The 12953-nt window shown below is 52.4% G+C and overlaps 4 protein-coding genes across 4 annotated transcripts; 2 read left to right on the plus strand and 2 right to left on the minus strand.

The window, feature by feature from the left end:
• Positions 1–218: 218 nt before the first annotated feature.
• J4E85_000415 (uncharacterized protein) lies at positions 219–2152 on the plus strand (the record flags this gene model as incomplete). Its single annotated transcript, XM_051464706.1, has 2 exons — positions 219–363; positions 642–2152. The coding sequence occupies 2 exons, from the start codon at positions 219–221 to the stop codon at positions 2150–2152; spliced, it is 1656 nt and encodes a 551-aa protein (XP_051331227.1).
• A 1617-nt stretch (positions 2153–3769) lies between these two features.
• Positions 3770–4524, plus strand: J4E85_000416 (uncharacterized protein; the record flags this gene model as incomplete). Its single annotated transcript, XM_051464707.1, has 4 exons — positions 3770–3914; positions 3983–4090; positions 4157–4246; positions 4361–4524. The coding sequence occupies 4 exons, from the start codon at positions 3770–3772 to the stop codon at positions 4522–4524; spliced, it is 507 nt and encodes a 168-aa protein (XP_051331228.1).
• Positions 4525–4748: 224 nt separating this feature from the next.
• On the minus strand, positions 4749–7082 carry J4E85_000417 (uncharacterized protein; the record flags this gene model as incomplete). The annotated part of the gene is made up of 1 exon (XM_051464708.1): positions 4749–7082. One exon carries the CDS (start codon positions 7080–7082, stop codon positions 4749–4751), a length of 2334 nt encoding a protein of 777 aa, XP_051331229.1.
• Positions 7083–9277: 2195 nt separating this feature from the next.
• On the minus strand, positions 9278–10802 carry J4E85_000418 (uncharacterized protein; the record flags this gene model as incomplete). The annotated part of the gene is made up of 2 exons (XM_051464709.1): positions 9278–10419; positions 10469–10802. The coding sequence occupies 2 exons, from the start codon at positions 10800–10802 to the stop codon at positions 9278–9280; spliced, it is 1476 nt and encodes a 491-aa protein (XP_051331230.1).
• Between the last annotated feature and the right edge of the window lie 2151 nt (positions 10803–12953).

Genomic DNA, 12953 nt, shown 5'->3' on the forward strand with positions numbered 1-12953 from the left:
GTCCACAGCCTGATCATCAGTGCGCGATTTGTGCAAGGCTCCATACCCTACCTACGTAGGTCCCAAACCGCCATCGAAGAAAAAGGCTAAACAGGTCTGCAGACTACATCAAGCCAATAACTTGCAAAGTAGGTGACCCAACGTCGACGTAGACTCCAGGGTGTTTAGGTTTTCCCTGGGTTGGCGTCATCGTGAACACACCAAGCGCGCGCGCCGTCATGTTGCAACCCCCCGAGCCGGCCTCGAGGCCGCTGAGTATAAGGACGACGGGTACCAGTGCGACCCAGCAGGACAAGACTGGAGAAACCTGGAAGATGAACGTTACCAAAGAGAATTGTTGGGAGGATTTGATACTCACGCTAGGTACGTCAAGTTGGTTCGCTATCAATGTGGGGAAGGGTCCAGCAGGCGTAGCACCTTCTCCGTCTTTCGCGCTCGAGCCTGAAGGGCCTTTTCGCGAGGGCACCTCATACAAGGAGAAAGCCGAACACCCTGGAGCCTACATCAGCATAAGAATCTGCAAAGTAGGCCACCCAACGTCAATGTAGGCTCTTCGGGTGCTCGGCGTTTTCCTTGAATAGGGTGGTCGCGCGACGAATGCGCGCAACGCTACGAGGAATAGATACTAACATGGTCGATAGATGGGGGTGGCATTCGCGGCTACTCGAGCCTCCTGATCATCCAACGCCTCATGCACGAAATCGCCGAAGCCGAACGCCGAATACAAGCAGACGAAGGCCCCGTAGAAGGCAGCGAACGAATCGAATTCGACGAAAACGAGCTACTGCCATGTCATTATTTCGACTACATGTACGGAACCAGCACGGGCGGCCTCATAGCCGTTATGCTGGCTAGGTTACGGATGAGCGTACCACAGTGTCTCGAATTATACCGCAGAGTAGGACACGAGCTTTTTGGGCATAAAAGGAGTGTGCTGCCACTTGCTACCAAATATCACCACGAGCCGTTGGAGAAGGCCGTGCGAGATATTGTGAAGCAGTACTGTAAGGAGCACAAGAGCTGCACAGGAGACGACTGGCATCCTTGGGTTCTGGAGGAAGAGGATACGTCAGGGGTAGTACCGGTACAAGAGTCAGGGATAGGCTCCTTACAAAGTTCAACTACATGGTCAAGTGGTGCGCCCTCAGTCAGAGCCAAGCCAACAGAGCGGATATGTCAATCGATCTGCCTCACAGCCACCCACTCCGGTCAAATCGATGAAGCCTACCTCCTCCGCTCATACAACCATCAATACGACCCCGACATCGCTCCACCTTGGGTCACGTCTTACAACGCCGGTGCCGATAAGTTGAAGATATGGCAGGTAACGCGGGCCACTTCAGCAGCCCCTTTCTACTTCGAGATGCTCACGGCCGATATTGGTAGCGGCAAGAACAAAAAGCGAATGAGCTTCAAAGATGGAGGAATTCGTGAGAACAATCCCTCCTACGCTGCCTATAGTGAACACGCCTCGCTGAAGGGCGACGACACGGAGCCAGGGCTGTTGCTTTCTATCGGAACCGGACGACCAGATACCTCGAATGACGGATTCGCGGCAGTTTGGCCTGGTCCGTTGGGCAAAGTCAAGGCACTGCAGAAGTGGAGCGAGAAGTTGGCTGTTTTCAAGAATGTTTTGATCAAATATACCGAGGGGGAAGACCGTCATAAGATGATGCGAACAATAGCTAAAGGAGAGCATCGATGGTATAAGCGCCTCAATGTTGACAAAGGGCTTGAAGGCCTACCACTCGACAATTGGGTGAAGGGACCTTGGACGAACCCCCAAACAAACGAAAGAAAAGAAGTTCCTGGTGGCAAAACACTTTCAATCATGGAAGAAGCGACAACGGCATATCTTGAGAGAGACAATATCGCCAGTCCAGGAGGCCTGACCGAATATCGGCCTCCTAAAATTGTTCTTCAACAGGTCGCGGAGAGACTGGTACGGCATAGAAGGCTAAGAGAAGCGACGAAAGAGGAGGATCTCAGGAGATGGCAAACTCACATGGGTCAGTGGCTTACTGGAGAACTTAAACCAGAGGATGCCATGCGCGTGCCGGTCCAGTCAGCGCCTAGAAAAGGATCACGGGGCTTCGTGTCAGGGTCGCGGCCCATTACGCCCAGCGGCAAAGCACCCGACATCGCTTCGTGACGCCCCGAGCTTTCCGGATAATTCCGAGATCCGGCTTTCGTCTCCCACACAGGTGGTCGCCAAAGGCTCTCCCATACGAAGAAGCTCGTCTTTATGATTTGTACCCTCGCACCTTGGAGATGTACACCTTGCTGTGTTCCATGATGTGTGGATGTAGAACACAGCAGCGTGTACATTCTCGGTGTAGACTCCGAGTGTTAGGTGCAACTCATAAGAAACGAGTTTCTTCGTAAGTCAGCATGACTCCCATGCGCACAGCCACGATTCATACCCACCGCCGGTGTTGATCAACAGCCCGTAGCTTTCTGCAAAGCTTTTCTCTGCAGCATAGCGCGTCGCACCGGCGCACAGCATCAGGACTTGCTCGGAGTTGTCCCTTCAAGGCAACTATCATGGGAGTTTGGCGTTGTACTGACCGTCCGAAAGACACTTATGTCCATTTCACATAGCATGTAGCATAGCGGCGCCTCAAGATACCATCTCTGTTGTTATATTTCGGTAATAACATTCACTCTTCTTGCTATTCCCTGGCCACTGTATTCCCATGCGACCATCTCATACAGTAAAAAGACTAAACAGGCCTAGAGCCTACATCCGCGCTAGGTCACCTATTTTGTACGCTTCTATGTTGATGTAGGCTGCAGGCCTGTTCAGCTTTTTCCTTGGTTGACATGCGATATTAATGCAAGTTTCCTGCAAATATAGAAACAAAGTCATACCGCCTTTACAGCCTCACACGACGTGCGACTGCCCACCACGTAATCGATGGCGGTGCGGGCATGGAACACGTGCATTATTCACTTGGCTCACACTTGGCAGGAACATCCGCAGAGCTTGGTAAAAGCCTGATCAAATCAGAATCCCAACGCTTCGGCAGGCAGGTGCAGCGGGGAGGATTTCCTTAGTCGACGAGAGGGCCTGACTCGATCCACATCACCGTGACCTCATGTAATAGTATCGCATTGATCACTCAACCGCAACCCACAAGTTCTCCGCATCGTCACGTTGATGGCTGCCAAGACCCACTATTACCGAAGCCATGTGGTGTATCCTGCTTTTTTTAGACGTTTCTTGTAACTTTCTCTTGAAGACTTGGCTACGCGTAGGCGTGTGTGCTGTTCGCAGAGCTGTCGCGTCGCGGCAGGCGGTGCTGCGTGCGACACAAGACGATCGTCCTGGACAAGCAGCCCAATAACCTCACTCGCCAAGCTTCTAGGAAGCGACGGAGGCTTGGCACGCCATCTAACTCCATGCTTGGACGTCTGGCGACAAGGCCTTGATCCCCATCTACCCCATGGCAAACCTCCACCCGTGATAACCGACAACGGCCCGATGTTGGATGGGGGCAGGGCGGAGTCTGCTGTCAGACGTAATCCCCCCGTTGTGATGTCAGCCCTGCGCCTGTGCTAGGAACAGCAGCGTTTGATTGGATGCGCATGCAAGGCCGTCTGAGAAGGGAAAGTAGGCACGCGAGCAGTTTCCGCTGGTATATAGTTCCCCCATACTTCCCACGATGAAGGCCATCACAAACGCAAACCACCGTCTCCACTACTCAACAACAATACAACACTTTACGACTCTCGCTTGAGATTGCTATTACCAACACCTACCACAACAATGCATTTCCAGAAGCTCGCTGTTGTCTTTGCCCTCTCGGCCATCGGCCTTGCTCAGGACGTTGACCAGGACGATGTTCCCATGCAGTGCCGCAGCGTTTGCGATTCCGTCACCAGACTGACACGCGACTGTGACACCAGCACCAGTAAGTTCCCTTGAAAGACTGACTCAGTCCAAGCCAGTGAGCATTTAGATACTAACTTCACATTGTAGACGACGACATGGCCGAGCGCCAATGCATCTGCAACGGCCAAAACGCAAACACCGCCGTCCCCCTCTGCGCAGCATGCATCATGCAGAACGGAGGAGAGATGGACAATGGTACGCCTTGACCTCCTCTCCTTACCAACACCTCCCATTTCAACCTCCATACTAACACTCACACAGACGTAAACGACATCGTCCGCGAATGCGCCTTCACCACAACGTCCTACAACCCATCCGCCGCTTCTACAGCACCCCCGGCTTCTGCTTCCGGTACGTCTGCCGCTCCGAACGCTTCGAACGCTTCTTCCAGCGGTCCCGGTCCCATGACAAGCATGTCAGGGACTGCTTCGCGTCCTTCTGGTATGCCGTCTAACACCGCTTCAGCGACGGGTGCTTCCGGTTCTGGTGGTTCTGGCACTGGTAACAGTCCTTCGGGTACGGGTGCTGCTGGTTCCGGCGATGGCCCTGGCAATGCTGCACCCGCCAACATGGCTTCTGCGGCTTTGGGACTTGGTGGTTTGCTCGCGGCTCTTGGACTTGCCTTGTAGATATGGTCGTTGCAAAGCTTGTTAGTAGAAATTATGGGTGGTGTGGAGGTAATTTATCAGGTGGATGTTGCTGCTGCTCTGGGCTAGTTGGTTGACGAATTCAATGAAATCTAATATCAGACATAATGTCCAGCCTATGTGACTGATTCCGGAGTTGCATCCATTGCTTTTGCTAATCTACTGACCAGGCTCAAAGAAATCGCTATTCGCTAAATCGCATTCGCTCACTGAGAAAACATGCTTCTGATCTCCGCATCCTCCTCCTCCATCTCCGCCAGCTTCTTCCCTGGCAATCTGACAGCGCGATCAAGCGCAACAGGCAAACCCCTGTGCCTACCCCTCAACATAACCAAGATCATGACAATCTTGCTTCCTGTGTACATGCCACCACTGAAACTGTATGATTGATCCGGCAACCCGATACTGATTCCAATAGTTGTGTATCCGCTCACAATCTCGAATAACATTGTGAATACGCTGTATGTACGCGGGTCTTCGATTGAGTGATGTGTTTCGATGATCGCGATGAGGAAAAGCGCAAAGGCTATCCACCATACATCGTGTGACAGTTGGCCCCGGACTTGTTGACTAATGAGGGAAGGAGGTCGAGTTGGCGGGTGCGAGTTGAGGGAATGAATCGACATTCGATTGAAGTCCATAGTCACTGCTCGCTTTAAGGGTGCAGGGGCTGCGGGCACGTTGGCGACACCGACACCCTGAAAGGCTGTCATGCGGTGCTGAAGTTTACGGCCTACAAATGCAGTGCCGCGACGGCCGACTTTACCGAGAGACTTGATAGGCGCAAGAGACGTCTTCTCGTTCTGTGATACAGCGGTGGTCAAAGAAGGCATCGCGGCGTCGACATCAAAGAGCGAGCTCGATGCTGAATGCAGTTGCTCTGGCTCAGCCTCATCGCCCTCATATATACCCAGTGACCGTTCTTCGTACACATTGGTCTTGCGCATAGTTATGATGTGAGGGTACGCCGCAGTGTAGAAGACAACGAGCCACAGAACCTGTACGTCAAAGTACATTCCCGAGGGCGAGACGATAGCGTAGCCTCCAGTGGGAATCGAGAAGCCTTCGAAGAGTGAGATGAAGATGCGCTGCCCAAGTGGAATGACTTCCAGCGTCGGGTTCCCAATACTGAGAATCAGAATCAAGATCCAGTCTACTGTCACAAAAGAGCCGAAGGTTGCGATGAACAACCAGGTGTCTCGCGCAGGGAACATACTGGTATACACACGACGTGGGAATTTGAGGATGAAGTCAAATCCTTCTTTCCATACGCCATACTCTTTGTCTTTGGAGAAGAGATCGAGAAGTGTGGACATGCTCCAGATAAGGAAGCGTACAAAGACAGGAAAGGCTGCTGGTCCGGCGAGCGACAGTATCGTTACGATGACGAGGACGTAATATGACGACTGGAAGGGTATAAAGCCGGCGTCCAGTAGCGTAAATCCGGCGTTACTGTACGCAGAGATAGCGAGAAAGATGCCAGCCCACCAAGGGTTTTGCGCATTAACAGCGCAGGCTTCTCTTTCGTAGACGGACATGTAGGCCCCTAGTGCGATTCCGCCGAAGAACTGCCAGAGTATGAAGTATGCCGGCACGAACATGGAAAGAAACTTCAGCGCGCGGTACTCGACACCGCCCAGGTACTCTCGCTGATCTGACGATAGGTTGAAGAACTGCCCGTTGCGGCCAATGTTGCGCTTCTGCTCGTTGACGAAGGTCTTCACGTTAAAGCTATCGCCTACTCCAGACTCTTCGGCCAGTGAGCGGCGACGTTTTGACATGCTATGATGACTCTGCACGTTGTAGATTGTATGTCCTGTTGTCGTTGCTGACATGGGTCTTTCGTGGGAGACGCGTTCCCGTATGGGATCCAGAAAACCGACATGCTGGGCCAAGCTCCTTTCTCTTGCACCAGGTGATATGGGCGATAATCCGGGTTGTGCTTGGTTTTCCTGGATTGGCGTACTGGGTGGCATATCCTCAACGCATGTTTCCAGCGGCGTGGCCAACTTGGATTCTGCTTTCGGCTTACTTCCCTTCTTATTCTCTCCAAATGACCCCATAATCGGCAGCCCAAACATAGCTCCTGTCATTCCTACCACAGCCCCAACCTCTCCCTTTCGCGCGTTCCGCCTCTCTTTCTCAGCCTCTACAATATCCTCGAACCTCTTTTCGAAGATGTGTTTCCTGAAAGCAACGGTGAAGTAGCTAACCAGCACCTGGCTTCCCATCATCATCAAAACGGCCAATTCCACTTGCTGGAAAGTGGTGAGCTGACTAACGTTTACGGAATTGAGTCCAGCCGCCGTCATCGCGCTCATACACATAAACATGCTGTCCCACCACCCGATGCTTTTGGACGGGTTTGACGCGCCCCAGAAGATGAGTGTACCCAACAGAGTAACACTGATGAAGTAGGCATAGTGAAGCGTAATGAAGTTGACCGGCGGAATGTATGGCTTCACTGATTCAACAAGCGTGCGTATCTTAGGATGATCCTCCTCGAAAGCCTTCCATCTTTCTTCGATCCGATCCATCATTGTTCAGCCGTAGTTGCAGCAAACAGTTCCAGATGGGGCGACTGTAGATCGTATCGGGTTCGGGTTATCGGAGTAGCATATCGCGTAAGTTGTTGAGAACCCGAGATTAATTGTTCGGGGGAGTCGCACAAGAGTCGCGGTGTGTAAATCAAGATTTCGAACAGAAAGGATCGTTTGATCGACGCGCAATAGACACTGAAAGAGGGGATAGAAGTTTGTTAAAATGGGGTTGAGAGTCGAAGAAAGAAACGTGAAGTGAAGTTTTGGCTGATTGCGCGTGTGCTGGCGAGTACGCACGCCCAAATATAGCGATAGGGGATAAAACAGGGTCTAGGGTGGCGCGGACACGCCGGGAGAGGAAGGGCCGACCCTGCAGACCAACGAAACACCACGATAACGTTCATCCACATCGTCTTTATGCACTTCACCGCTTCTCCCGACTTCTACTAAATCTCTGTTTCTCTTTTGTCCGCGCAAAGTGCTTAGACATACCGGTAATGAACCTGGCTCTGTCCTGTGTTCGATTGAACGTCTGCAGCAACAAGGTCCATGGCCGTGCTACTGAACTTTGCGATGGCTATTGCCTTCGAGTGGGGCAGGCCTACTTAGTTTGAGACAGACATACAAGTCTTACGTAGCCACATCCATGTGCTGGACAAGTAAGGCTGAGAGAAAAGTTGAGGCTGTAGTCTGGTTCACGCGGCAGGTGCGAAGGGTAGAAAAGTATTAGCATGAACATTGGGATGATTGGCCGGTATTCTCATGGTACGATCGCTAGAATAGAGCGCACACGCGAAGAAACACAGGTTGGTCATGGGCGACTCTGGTATACTAGGAGTCGGATAGGCCTCCTTACCAACAACGTCAACTCCATTGGCCCAATGTGCATCTGTACCATAGGAACCTCTCTGGACCATCAAATCCTGGTTCTGGTCTCTTTCAGCTGAAGGCACATTGGTCAAAAGGGGAACAAAAGTTTAAAACGTATGCATGGTTACACGGTCGCTTCAACTTGGTAGCGAAGTTGAATATTCTTGCAATTTCTTGACATACAAAAGTTTCGAGGTCTTCTCTTGCTTCACCAAAATTCCCACCAACACACCAATTCCAAAATACTGAGTCTCTAGAACTGAATACGAAGAGAGCTCAGTTGTGGCCACGCTCGTCAACACACACTTTGTCACCATATACCACCTTCCCAACCATCCAATCTCACCAACCAACGAAACAAAATGGGAGAGATACATCCAGACTCTTCTCAGCCACTGCACACCCGCACGCTACAGCATTTCAAGATCATCGAAGATCTAACCACAACCCTGCACGAAGATATACAGCGACAATACCAGTACCACAATGTTATGTACGGAAGTCTAGAACACGAGTACCTATTCCAAGCAATGTTGGCATGCGATCAAGAGATGAAGAATCTCGTCACCGAGTACGAGAAAAAAGTCCAAGATCGCGCATGTGGAGAAAGAGCAATTGGGCTATGGGCCGGTACTGGCGAAAGAATCAGGCAAGCCGCGCTGTGGAAGGAATTCGAGAAAACGTGGTGCCGGCTGCAAAGTCCTCGTACACGATACAAGGGTGTTGTAACCCACTTTCAAGAGGAGATTGTTTGGTGGAGGGGACATTCGGCTGAACTTTTGACACCTTCAGTCGTTCGTTACAATTCGGTGCCGTCGCCGCGTTCCTTGGCTGAGGAGCTTGATGCTACGGATCTGAATGAACACGATAGGGAGCTGGCTGAGAGCTGGCGGGGAGGCATGGGTATCGCAAATGAGGAGGAGGCGGCTGTTGATGGCATTGTTGGTTCAGTGGAGGGTGATGGTGAAAGCAGCACCGCATCAACCGAGAGCAATGACGACTTTTCACCAAGCCTGGAACTGGTTCCACAGTGCGATGATGGGAAGGGTGAAGAACACGCAGTGCTGCTTCCTAACGATTCAAGCGCTGATACACTTTTTATCGGGGCGACGCGTGAATGCATGACCGGGGACGGTGGCTACTCTGGTGTGGTTTTTGATTGAATTGATTCATACCTGCTTTGTTGGTGGCATACGTTTCTGGATGTACTTTTAAGGGCGGGGTACGGGAGCTTGGGTATTGGAAAGGTTTCAGTCTGTCGGCGTTCAACGTAGTATATTCATGTGCTGTCATATATCTGTTACACTCACGGGAGCACTCCTCCGTTATGTGAGCTTGAACAGCTTCCCGCCTACACCATCCCACTCTTCATCCCACCGATGTTCGCTCTCCTTAAGTGCGCCCTCCTTCAGCGTCTCTCTCAGCCTTGTATCGTTGCCGAAGAAAGTAGCCAGATGTAAGGCGAGCTCTTCAGAGCTTTGGAAGCCAAGTCCATTTACACCTTGCTTGACGAGCTCGGGCCAGGCCTCGAACTTTCCCCAGCCCACAGCTGGTAGGCCTGCACCGAACATGTCGACCACTTTCATTGGCAGGTCAACACCGGAGGACGATGTGTGCAGAGAGACTCCCAGATCAGCGGACGCGAGTAGAAGCGCGTAGTCGGAATGTGTGAGCCATGCTGTTTTGATAATGACGTTCAATAGCTTCTTCTGTTGATTGAGCTCCCGGATCTTCGAAAGGTAATACTCCTTCTGAGGGCCTTTTCCAGTGATAATGGCAAGAATCTTTGGCAGATAGGTCTTAGATGTACACTCTGCAGAGTAAGCCACGAGAGCGTCAAGGAGAAGTGAGAAGTCCTCGTCGGCAGTCCAGGACGTGGCGCTGACGATGAGTTTCCATGGCGTCTTCGAAGTCGCAGAAAGATCTGAGGCGTACTCTGCTGTTTCTGGTAGTCGTGCGAGGAACTTCTCCCGATCTGGTTGTTCGATCGGCTGGAAGATAGAGGCTGGGCGATCGTGCAGTGCTTCTGCTGTTACGCCGTAGTCGTTTTTGAGCACGCGGGCCATGGCGTTGGTCACCGTGAAATGATGCGATGCAGCCTTTGCAAAGATCTTCTCGTACTTCTCAGAGATCTTGACAAGAGGGTGGTTGTCGCCAAGTCTCATAGCAAGAATCGTGTACCCAAAGTTATGCCAGTCGATGACTAGATCAGTGCGTCGCAAGAAGCATACCAGGCTTGCTACAGCGAGTGTTGGTATCGAAGGTGGGTTTTGCACGAGTGTCCATCTTGTAGGCTTAGAACGGTAACCAAGCGCGCGATACAACGACCATATCTGCCAAAGAACTTTGAGAGGTGCTAGAACTGGAAAGAGAAGTTTGCTGCTCGAACGCAGGAAGCTCGGCGCTGGTGAGAGTGGGATGATCTCGATCAGAGGATTTGATACGATCTCAGGAAGAATATCGGACTCTTCGTGGGTTTAGCCGCTTGCTGCATCTCGAAGATGAATCCTACTAACCTTGATAGCCGATGAGGAACACTTTTCCACCGTGTTTGGCGATACTGAGAGCGTGGTATTGCATACGTGGCGACCGTCCAATGTCTCCCAATACTACCACCTGAACCGAGCGGCCCTGCTTCCATAGCATCGGCTCTTTCCCGTCTTTCATCTTCATCTTGATCTCCTTTCCATCCTCGCCCACAAACCGAAGCGGCTTATCCTTGTACGGATCATACTGACTGGGCAGCGTCAATAGCAGCGCAGTGAACAGCGTCGACAACGTCACAACGACGCCTAGTATGACAGTAAATAGGCTGCCGTCCTTGTCGGGCGAGGTGTAGTGGTCGAACATTTTGGTGTTGTGTTAGTGCTGTCCAATTGCAAGGCGCCGTGGCAGCCGCCGCGTGCGTCAACGCCAAGGGCTAGCCACGAGATGCGGAGATCTGAGCCGGGGTAGGACCGAAAGGGGAAGGCGCTCAATGACAGTCATGTCAATCTGTAAGACCCCTGAAACTTATTGATAGTGCAGCAACGCGCGCCGCTATCGAAACACCAAGACGCCAAAGCGCTGCGTAGCCTCATTGCAGCACACTCACGCTTGCTGGCTGCGATCCACGTTGCTTTTTCTCCCTCCAACACCGCCATCTCAAGGCAATTGAGCACCGTTCCATCGCGCATCGCGAGCCCCACTCGGCCAATTACCTTCACCGAGTCAAGACGACCCCATAGCGGGTGGACGAACGTGGCGTTGCGAATGGCGTCGACGTATGCGCTGCCTATCGCGCCCACCTCGCACACACACAGCCATGGCCGCTCGTCGTCACAATACACACCGGATTCCTCCTCGTACGCGAATGGCGCCGTGAACGGTTCATCGCCTGCGAAAGACCACGGCCATCGACACACGCGGTCTGATATGAACGGCAACGGGCATCTACACGGCGCTGTGCGCTCGCCGTATGCCGAGTACAACAGCCCTGCGCATGAGCATGAGCACGGGCATGAGAGGTCGGGCTCCAACGATTCCACCTACACGCTGAAGCCGTTTTCGAATGGGAGACCGAAAGGACGGGCGCGGGGTGAATCGGATCTGGGTCGCTCACCGGCCAGGAAGACACCTGCCGTTGAGAAGTATGGCTTCTCGCCGGTATCACCTATACAGGAGTCTCCAGCGCATGTGCCGCCTCCTCCTGTTTCTTCGTAAGAACCGCCTGCGACGATCAAGAGAACCACAACTAACACACTGTCTAGATCCTGGCTAGAACTGCCCGAAGCCCTTACCGCGCTCTTGATACCTCTCCCGTACCTTTTCGCCGCATTAGCATACCCCAGCGGCGTCAGACCGCCTTCCGAGCTACCGTCGAGTCTATCAGAAGCCGTGTCAGAGAAATCACCCGAACTCGAATACGCGACCGCAACAAGTGGCTTCCCATTACTGCATGCGCTCGCTCTCTCGTCTGGCACGCTGCTGCTGGTCGGTGTAATAGCCAAAGTCAACTCCAGTCTACAGCCACTCGACAGGCGGAAGGAGGAGAAGGGCACTTTCAATATCAGCAATGCGCCGAAACGCATGGCAAGCAACATACTCGGCGTCCTGCTGCCGTTCTACGCATCTCTACACATAGGAGGAGCAAAGACAGCCTTAGCCATGTTGATAGCAGTCGCTGCAGGCATTGGTGCCCTAGACCAGAAACCAGGGAAACACACACCTTGGGACGATATTCGACGAACATTGAGGACCAGGAAGGTGACCTGTGGTGCTCTTCTCATGAGCATGTCGGCTGACATGTTCACCTCTGGCAACGTCACAGGCAGCTTGGTCGGCTATTTGGCCCTTCTAGTATCGCTGCTCCTTGTCCCTCCGCCTCTTCCCACAGCAGGCTGGTCATTGATGACCGGACCAAAGAGTCAGGACTCATACATGACTCAAAAGCCATCTCGCGCATCGCTGCCAAAACCCTCTTCGCCATTAGTGAACAGTACCGAGAACCAGCTACTCACTATTGCCTCAGGCCTTGTCCTTACTGTCACAACTATTTTATATTCACTTGTTTCATCTGCCACGCCCTCTTTGTCGCATCACACCCTGGGCTTCTCAACTTTATCGGTTGCATCCACTACGGCGCTAGTTTTCCTGTCACTTCCCGCATCATTACGGAGTTCAAAGCAGGTTGGATTGAGACTGAGCGGCATTCTCATCTTCGCCCTGAGCTTCTTGGAACACCAGGCTCTTAGTCATTTCAACATCGCGTTCCCTTGGGTTTGCGCTATGCTAATCGCTGCGGTCGCCGTCGACACTCGTTCTTCTGTACCCCATTCGCACGACCATGGACATGCAGGACACCAGCATTCGCATGGTCATGACCACGGCCATAATCACGATCATCATCTTCATGGAAATCATTCTAGGATCTCGGCATTCCTTATCGCGCGCGCAACTCCAGGCTCGATTGTGCATAGCGTGCTGATCGAGCGGGATTCGCGACGCATTGCGTACTTCGGC

This window comes from Alternaria conjuncta (assembly GCF_024043145.1).
Source record: "Alternaria conjuncta strain BMP 0040 chromosome Unknown scaffold_1, whole genome shotgun sequence".
Lineage (NCBI taxonomy): Eukaryota > Fungi > Ascomycota > Dothideomycetes > Pleosporales > Pleosporaceae > Alternaria > Alternaria conjuncta.